This window comes from Myotis brandtii, unplaced genomic scaffold (genome assembly GCF_000412655.1).
Source record: "Myotis brandtii unplaced genomic scaffold, ASM41265v1 scaffold604, whole genome shotgun sequence".
NCBI lineage: Eukaryota > Metazoa > Chordata > Mammalia > Chiroptera > Vespertilionidae > Myotis > Myotis brandtii.
Genome location: NW_005370286.1, coordinates 1,935,109 through 1,944,221, shown reverse-complemented (window position 1 = coordinate 1,944,221; position 9,113 = coordinate 1,935,109). Strand labels below are relative to the sequence as shown.

Genomic DNA, 9,113 nt, shown 5'->3' with positions numbered 1-9,113 from the left:
AGGGGGGCAGGCCCCAGGGAGGGTGTGGGTACACAGATTTGGGGAGACTTCCATCTCAGACCCTGACCTCCCACAGGCCAATCCAAAGCCCCTTGGAGTCAGCGAAGAGAAAGACCCAGAGCTGCCCACTGAGCAGAGCCTGATACCCTCCTAGGCGAGGAGGTCCCCCCTGCCCTGGAGCTTATGCCTGGGCTTCAGGAAATAAAGGCACTATTTCTGTACACCTGCCTCAGCTGTGTCCACGCTGGGGGGTTGGGGAAGGGGAGGAGAGGCCTCTGGGACTGGGTGAAGCTTTGGCCGCACTCGGCCTCTTGGCCTCAGAGGGCACTCAGTCAATGGTTCCCTCACCTCCCAGTCTCTGGTCTGCTCACCTCCAGGACCCACTGCTCTGGGTCCCCAGGCAGAGGGATGCAGACCTGAGACCTCTCACGATAGGTCTAGGGTCCTGAGAACCCACCCTGTGGTGGTTTCTTCCATTCCGTAGCCAGGTTTGGATGACACAGCATCCCCAAAATCCCAACAATGAGGACCAGGGTGCTGGAGACCTCAGCCAGTCAGTGACATGCCCACACTCACCACTGACTGGCTGAGAAAAAGAAATGCAGTTGGAGGCTGAGTGTAGTTTGTGCTCTCATGGGCACAAAATGTATCACCGAGACCCTGTTATAAGAATATCATGTTAGAAACCCTCAGTGTGCTGGGAGACACTCAGGACTATGTGTGCTTCTGAGGCCTGTTTCAAATCCACCAAAATGCATCAACCCGGTTAAAGGCAGTATTGTCTGTGCTCCAGGTCAAAATACAGCAAATTAAGTACAAAGAGATTCCTTGTCTTGAAAGGCTCCCATGCCCAGGTAGGACAGTGAATGGTGGGGGTGGAGAGAGACCCACACAGGCCCCAGACTGAACAGCACTGTTTCCATGGAAAAGGAAGAACAGGCCTCAGTGGGAATTCTCCCGTCAGCAGGAGAGTTGAGGCATCAAACCTGAAACTGAGACTCGGTTTGAACAACAGGCCCAATGGCATCCTTATCCTAATCCCAGAACTTGTGACCATGTTACCTTACCCAGCAAAGGGGCCTCTGAATATGTGGTGAGGGTCTTGGGATGGGGAGACTGTCCTGGGCCACCTGGGAGGATCCCTACAAGAGGGAGGCAGGACGGTCCGTCAGAGACTGGAAGATGGTACCACTGCTGGCTTTGAAGCATGACCTGTTTATTGAGGACAGTGTGTGCACGGTGTCCGGAGGCCCTGCATCCCTAGTCGCTCCCCCCTCACTCGCACAGCTGAGAGCGGCTTCCTCACGCCCCTTTACCATCTTCAGAGCACACGGGCCTCACGCTTGTGAGCGGGGAAGGAGACAGAGTTTGTAATCGGGCGGGATGCTGGCAAACCCATTCACGATGGGGGTGAGGTCAATATCCTTGGGGTCGACGAGAGACTTCAAGTTAAAGTGCTGAAGAATGGCAGTGAAGAACAAAAACAGCTCCATGCGAGCCAGGCCTTCTCCAACACACACCCGCTTCCCTGCAGTGACAACAGTATACATGAGACAGGCGGGCGGAGGCGGGATGGGCCCCTCTCTGCCCGTTGAAAGGAAGCACAGAATGTATTTCAGGGTAAGAGTATCAGTAACACATATTCAGGGACCAGCCTTCACACACCTCAACCACCAGGACGCAGCCGCCTAAACCCATGGGAGGTTGGAGAATGGTCTCTGCCCACCGCATGCTCACCCACGTCCCACAGGCAAGAAGCCAATGCTATACCATCAGGCGTTACAGTTACCGAGCTGGTTATAGGACCTTCCCTCACACCAACAGCTGAGAGACCCAGGCCCAGAGGTGACAGCCCAAGAAAGGCTGAGGGTCCCATGATGGCCCAGGTAACCAAACGTTACATTCTGTTTAGTAGCAGACAGAGAATTAGGTAATATCATTTTTGAAAGATTTTTTTTTTTACTAAGTTCTATTAAAGAGTTTTAGTCCTGAATAAAGTGAAATATCTACTGTTCGGAAAGATAATCCATCCACAGCACCTCATTCCCAGGACTTCTGGTGAGAAGATGTCATTAACCTCTCTGAACAGGGAGGCACACATTTGGGTCACATTGTGAATAAGGACGTGATGCGGGTCTGAGATGATGGCAGGGTACCCCGGGAATTCGGGACAAATCCTGGGAGGGTGCTACAGCTGAACTCTTCTTACCTGCGGAAAATGCCTTGAAATAGTCACTGTACTTGAACTTTCCTTTTTCATCCAGAAAATGCTCTGGCTTAAACTTGTCTGGGTCAGGGAATTCTTGTTTGTCAAACAAGAGGGAGTCCAGTGTCGGAATTAGGACTGTGCCCTAGAAGAACAAAAGCTTTCTCAGTCAAGTTAGCAACGCATGGGCTTCGATCTGGAGGCCCCCAGTGAAGAAGGGGGTTTTGCATTTTACCTGTGCAAGAGGGAAAGTGTTCAGTGGGGGACTAGATAGGAAGAACTCAGGTGTCAGGTCTAAATAGCAGTGGGAGTGCTAACCTTTTCACTGGAGTAAAGGGCTGGTTGTTGCTGTTTGTTTTCTGGTGTTAGAATATCCCACCAACAGTCCTGGCCAGTTTGTTTGGCTCAGTGGATAGAGCGTGGGCTCACAGACTGAAGTGTCCCAGGTTCAAGTCAGGTCAAAGGCACGTACCTTGGCTGCAGACTCCGGTCACTTGCAGGAGGCAACTAATCGATGTGTCTCTCTCACATTGATGTTTCTCTCTCTCCCTTTCACTCTCTCTAAAATTCAATGGAAAAATATCCTCAGGTGATACCACCAACCCCAGGGACTATCTCAGGAGCCCATTTTCCATATTTCCCCGATCTCTGTGGTCACCAGGTCCACGTGAGGACGGCTAGGGAAGGGGCACCCTGCAGCCAGGGGTGCCCGAGCCACATCTGCCAGAAGGAGTTGTCCTTGGGCCCTCCATCCTCTCCCCGGGCAGGATAGTGGCTGAGCTGGTAGGATAGCACTAGGGGTGTGCAGTCCAGCTCACATCTGACCTTGGGGATGATGTAGCCTCTGAACACTGTGTCCTGGGTTGCTTCGTGATTCAGGTTGGAGGGCAGGAGATTGGTGAACCGCTGAATCTCATGCACCACGGCGTCCATGTAGGGCATCTCTAGCTTGTCCTTGATGGAAGGGATTCGGTTTGGCCCAATCACCCTGTCAATTTCTTCATGGAGTTTCTCTGCCAAGATATGAATGGAAAGGTGTAAAGGACTGACTCTAGGCTGGCTCAACAGCCAGCGAGCCAGCCAGCCAGCCAGCCAGCCATCTAGGGAGCCCTCCAGGCCAAGAGTGCTTCAGGCTGCCAGGAGCCGGGGATTGTTGGACAACCCCTCCACCCATGTCAGCGAGAGCTAGGCTCGTCAGCTTCTGGTCTACAGCATGTTTTGGCATCCACTCTTTTTTTAGTTATTATTGAGGTAACATTGGTTTGTAGCATTATATATACAAGTTTCAGGTGTACAATGTTAAAATTCAACATCTGTATGTACTACATTGTGCTCATCACCACCCATCACCATACAATTAACCCCTAACCCAGGGGATATTAACACCTTATCATGTATGTGACTTGCCAATATCTTTTCCCATTCTGTAGGTTGCCTTTCATTTTGTACTGTGCAGAAGCTTTTTAGTTTGATGTTCTATTTATTTTCACTTTTGTTTCCCTTCCCTTTGGAGTTAAATCCATAAAAACATCCCTAAGACTGATATCAAAGAGCTTAGTACATGCTTTCTTCTTCATTTGTTATGGCTTCAGGTCTTAGGCTCAGATCTTCAATCCATTTTGACTTAATTTTTGTGTATGGTGTAATGTAGTGATCTAGTTTCATTCTTTTGCATGTGGCTATACACTTTTCCTAACACTACTTAACTATACAGATCTCGTCCTTTTCCATCTCCTCTTTTATGTTTTTTGTTGCCACAAACTATCCCATTTTATGCTGTGAGCTTGTTGCCAAATTGAAATAGCTATAGTTATTTTTAATGCGTTTCCCCCTTTAACCGTCATGCTGTAATTTAGTGTTAAACACCCCACTCTGAAATAGCTTTGCAATTTTCTGATTCCATCTGTCTCTTCTCACCTTACTTGAAGTTGTGTGTAGTTTCATCTCAGGGAGAAGAGCTCTTTACATTTCTTATAATGCAGGTCTAGTGGTGGTGAGCTCCTCAGCTTTTGTTGGTCCGGGAAGGCCTTTATCGTACATTTCTTATAATGCAGGTCTAGTGGTGGTGAGCTCAGCTTTTGTTGGTCCGGGAAGGCCTTTATCTCCTTCATATCTGAAGAATACCTGTGCTGGATAGAATCTTCCTGGCTGGCAGTGTTTATTTTTCAGTATTTTGAATATGTAATTTTACTCACTTCTGGCCTGTGGAGTTCTGCTGAGATATCTGCAGATAGCCTAATGGAGGTACCTTTGTAGGTTACTATCTTCCCTCCCTCCCCCAGTTGCCTTTAAAATTCTATGTCATTAACTTTTGGCAGTTTTAATATAATGTTTTGGAGAAGTGCTTTTTGTGTTGAGGTAACTAGTTGTTTAATAGCTTCCTATACTTGTATGCCCAGCTCCTTCATCAGGTTTGGGAAGTTCTCAGCTATTGTTTCTTTAAATAAGTTCTGTGTTCCCTTTTCACTCTCTTCTTACCTGGGATACCAAGTATCCGATATTCCTTTTTTTTTGTTAGTGAGTCAGATAGTTTCTTCATTTTTAAAATCTTAAGTCTCTCTCCTCTTTCACGTGATCATTTCTAGATTTCTGTCTTCTCTCCCCTGTGGTCTGCTCTATTTCCAGGGCTTTCTGATGAGTCTTCACCTCATGTATTGAGTTCTTCAGCTCCAGGATATCTGTTTGGTTCTTTTGTAGAGTTTCAGTCTCTTGGGTAACGTGTGTTTCTGTTCATTAATTTTACTTGGGAGCATATTAAATGGTCCTTCTGAGTTTTCTCAAAGCTTGCTGTTTCTTCATGCCAGCTATTTTGAATTTGCTATCAATTCGGTTACAATCTTCTGTGACTTTAAGTTTGACTTCTGGAGAATTCTCATTCTCATGGTGTCTGATGAGTGGTTCCTCTGCCAGTGCATTTGGAGTAGCAAACAGTTTTCTTATTTAGGTAAAGCGTTGTTTACTTTAATTCCAAGATTCAACAGGTCGGTGATTAGAGACCTTATTCTGTCTTCCAGTAGGTGGCGCTACAGCACGCGTTTTTGGTTTCTCTTATCTGAGTTGCTTCACGTTTGAGAGGTGCCACTACCCCCTCCACTGCCTCTGCCAGAGGTGCTGCCCTTGCTGTTCTTAATGCCGCTAAAGTTGCTGACGCCTTGCTGCTGATGACGTCATTGTGGTAATGGGCATCGATGCCAAGGTCACGAGCCTCTCTGCTACCAGCAGGGTTGTCAGGTTTGAAGGCGCCACCACAGTCACGGGCAGGGGCTGAGGCCCTGGGCTCCGCCTTGGCAAGGGGGCTGGGTTGCAGGCCTGACCTCCACTACCACTTAGTTCCTTGTTAGCGTCCATTCTCTCATCTGATCAGGACGAACTCAGCTCTTGTCTTTATGTCAGAAATAGAGATTAACCAAGTGGACTTGGAAATCTCTATTGGGAGAGGAATCTGTGTGTTAATGACTTCTAAGAAGTCTGACAGTGAATGGCAGAATGAAGACAGACATGCATGTCTACTGCTTGGAGAAGTCCTTGGAAGCAGGGGTCTGAAGTCCCCGTTTTTCTCGGCAGAGGTAGCGGCAACCTTTGGCAAGTTGCTTGGCCTCTCTGGGTCTGAGGTTTCCTGTGGGCCTTCACAATATGTAGCATGAACTGCAAAATTACATCCAGTATGGTACCAGAAGAAACATGTAACACACGTAAACAATACAGATCGTACGCTGATACTTAGTAAATGCTAAACGCACAAAGTCATGCCCGTGTAGGTGCTTCCACACTGTGGGAGCCATGTCTTCTCCTCCAGGCACCCGGAGTCGCACCTACAAGGAGTGAAGGGATTCCAGGGCAGCGGGCAGCCTTGGGAAGCTCCTCCCTAGGGCTTCTTTCTTCTGATCCGCATTCCTCCTCGCCCCTGCCTGGCCCTCCCTCCCTGCTCTGCCCAGAAGGCCAGGTCTTCCTCAGGGGGGGTAGGCGATGCAGACATTATTTTCAGGGTCATAAACAGGTCCTACTGTGGAGCAGAATGCAGACGGCATCGACTTTTCCCAACCTGGTGCTGGCTCTCCTTTCCTGTGATCCGGCTGTCAGTGGGTAAGGAAGGATGGGTGTTCAAGAGTGCCAGGTGGCTGTCATGCACAAGGACATGTCCCCTCAAAGAACGTGTCTGATGTCCTGCAAGGGTTAACAAGCAGCGCCACCTGCAGACTGAAAGCTGACACCTAATGCTGTAGGCTGACTGCCCAAGTCAGACAGCCACACGGCCCTGGGCTCCTTGCCTGCCGTTTACATACCTTCCACCTCTGGGTGTTTCATGAGCACCAGGAGCCCGTATTTCAGAGTGGCGCTTGTGGTCACTGTCCCTGCAAAGAACACGTCGGCCACGGTCGCAGCAATGTTGTCCAAGTTGTACCCTGGCTCTGCTTTGTATTTCTCCTGTGGATGTCAGGGATAGACAGGTAAAGGGACGCCTTCAGGCGAATGAGAAAGAGACCCTTGCGCCCCTGAGCAGCACAGAAGTCACAGTCCTGCCAGCTCCCAGGGAGGAAGGGGCGGGTGTGCACACGGCCAGCCAGAAAGGTGAGGGGCAGGGCTCCTGGCCCAGGCCGTGGGGCTCTGTGCTTTTTATAGCACCGAGGGCTTTCCCGGGGCGAGGACCAGCGATGTAGCTGATCCTGTGTCATGACCTCCTTCCGCCCAGGGCTGAGTTGTGGGGCCTCTGCTACAACCCAGCGCCTTTGGGTCCCAGGAGGCAGGGGAGCCAAACACCTGGAAAGGCAGTGAGAGGGGTCCAATCGATGGAGATTCTCAGATAACCTGGGGCCATTATCCAGGGAAGTCACATGCTGGTCTAGAACCGCAGTGACTTCAAAGGACAGAGGTGAAGTGTGACCTATGTGGGTTGGGGGTCCTAAGAAGCTGTCAGGTAGATAGATGCTGGCCAGGCCTGGAGCCCCCTGAAGTCATGCACAATTGGGAGTTCACATGCTGACCAGGAACGCTGAGGGCCTCTCCCCAGAGGAGACACGGTTATGATAAGAAGCAGGTGTGGCTCCGTTGGTTGGGCATTGTCCTATGCACCGGAAGGTTGCTGGTTCAATTCCCAGTTAGGGCCTGTGCCTAACTTGATTACTTGATTCCCTATGGGGGGCATGCAGGAGGCAGCAGATCGATGTTTCGCTATTACATCCATGTTTCTCTCTCTTTCTCTCTCTCTCTCTCTTTCTCTCTCCCCCTCTCTTTTCCTCCCTCTCTCTCTAAAAATCAATTTTAAAAAAAAAAAAAAGGAAGCATGGTCTGGAGGGAGCTGATGGGAGGAGTCTCAAAGTGTGTTCCACAGCCCCTGACAGCTTCCCCAAATAAGACCACAGGGGACGGCTGTGTGGTGTGGAAGGCAGCCAGGTAGGCTGGCTGTGTGGGAGCAGCGTATGTGGCCACACCGAAGCCAGTGCATTTGTGTAAAACCAAAAGCATCAGAATGTACCCAGTGTGGGCAGTCTGGGCAGCAGCAGTGCAGGTTATAATATAAATCTGACACCCTCCCCCCCCACCCCACCCCCAACCAACCATCTGGGAACACCAAGCACTCAGCTTCCCGGGGCCTGGTGGAGGGTACCTTCTCCATCTCCACGAGCAGGCAGTCAGTGAAGTCCCGGGGGCAGCTGGGGGCCAGCGACTGCTGGTGCTCCTTCAGTCTGGCTAAAGCATAGTCTTTTAGTTCAGACACGTTTTTCATTACTTTTCTATGGCTTCCGGGCAGGTAGTTTAGAAAGCTTGGAAAACTATTATGAAGCTAGAACAATAAAGAGAAAGGAGAGAATTTCTTCATATATATATATATATTCCCCCCCGGATGCAACACCATTTTGTGTACTGGACTAATTTTCTCCAAACCTAAACGTATGGCTGCTACCATTGTGTTGTGTGATATCTGGGCCCACGGTATTATTTGGGCACCCCTCTGTTAGGCAGTGCTCCTTCTGTGGGGGATGTGAACACAGCGCATGTGTCCAGCGGGAACTAATTTGAAAGAGTGAAACGGAGAGTGTCCGCAAAGGCAGCGCTGGGCCCACGGACGCCTCCGGAAGGAATACTCAGGCCGGGAGTCCTGGCTTTCGCAGGCCTGTCCGGCCGTACAACCCGAGCTTCCCCCTCCTTTTCCTAATGGAATCGATGCAACTGAAGATGAGCGCCGACTAAGGAGTGAAAAAGGAAGGCAGGGGCCTCACCAGCAGCCAGGGAGTGCTGATCAGGTACAAGTTCTCGTTAAACAAGGTCTGCAGCCTCAGACTGGTCCTGTCCTCGTAGTCGAAGCGCTTGCGGAAGAGGATGTCGGCAATGACATTGCAGGGCGCGTAGCCCACCACAAAGGTGGGGTCGAAGGGCTGGCCTGGAAAACGGGGACTGTGAGAGGGAGGCCGCCAGGCCATCTCCTGCAAGGAGCCGCCCTAAAAACAGGGCAATTCTCGGAAGATAGGGATGCTAGGACCTATTCCGGTTTCTTTACTTCTCAGTGATTTGGGTGTAACAGTTACACACGTGACCACCACTGCTGCTCCCCCTGCGATGCAGAGGACCCCGCGAGTCAGAGGATGAAGGTGGCCTTGTGCGCCCAGCTGCTGCAGGGCCGTCCCGTGACCCCGTGACCCCGGGGCCCTGGCCAAGGCGGCCATACGCACCGTTGGTCTTCCGGAGCGCGTCCAGCAGGAAGGGGATCTCCCTCTGGATGCGGGCCTCGTTGCCCTCCTTCCCCATCCCGAAGTCCCGCAGGATGGTCAGGGCGGACCGCCGGGTTTCCTTCCAGGTCGGGCCATTATTGAAAGTAATTCCTGCGGAAGAGGGACAGCGAGGAGTTCCTGCCGACGCCCAGACCGGGCGCCAGGGGGCGGCGGAGGAGGCGGGGGCTCCCCTGCCCGCC

General features: G+C 51.0%; 2 protein-coding genes across 2 annotated transcripts in view; one reads left to right on the top strand and one right to left on the bottom strand.

Moving 5' to 3' along the window:
* The window catches only part of SYCE1 (synaptonemal complex central element protein 1), an 8,914-nt gene extending 7,588 nt beyond the window's left edge, over positions 1–1,326 (top strand). Inside the window, 1 exon segment of the mRNA XM_005879702.2 lies at positions 77–1,326. Within this exon segment, the coding sequence (XP_005879764.1) occupies positions 77–154 (78 nt within the window). The 3' untranslated portion in view covers positions 155–1,326.
* LOC102260262 (cytochrome P450 2E1) overlaps positions 1,196–9,113 on the bottom strand; it is a 10,643-nt gene continuing 2,725 nt past the window's right edge. Inside the window, exons 3-9 of the mRNA XM_005879668.2 lie at positions 8,875–9,024; positions 8,425–8,585; positions 7,812–7,988; positions 6,490–6,631; positions 3,032–3,219; positions 2,210–2,351; positions 1,196–1,528 (exon numbers count right to left, since the gene is read on the bottom strand). Coding sequence (XP_005879730.1) covers positions 1,338–1,528; positions 2,210–2,351; positions 3,032–3,219; positions 6,490–6,631; positions 7,812–7,988; positions 8,425–8,585; positions 8,875–9,024 — 1,151 coding nt within the window. The 3' untranslated portion in view covers positions 1,196–1,337. The remainder of the gene's footprint in view (positions 1,529–2,209; positions 2,352–3,031; positions 3,220–6,489; positions 6,632–7,811; positions 7,989–8,424; positions 8,586–8,874; positions 9,025–9,113) is intronic.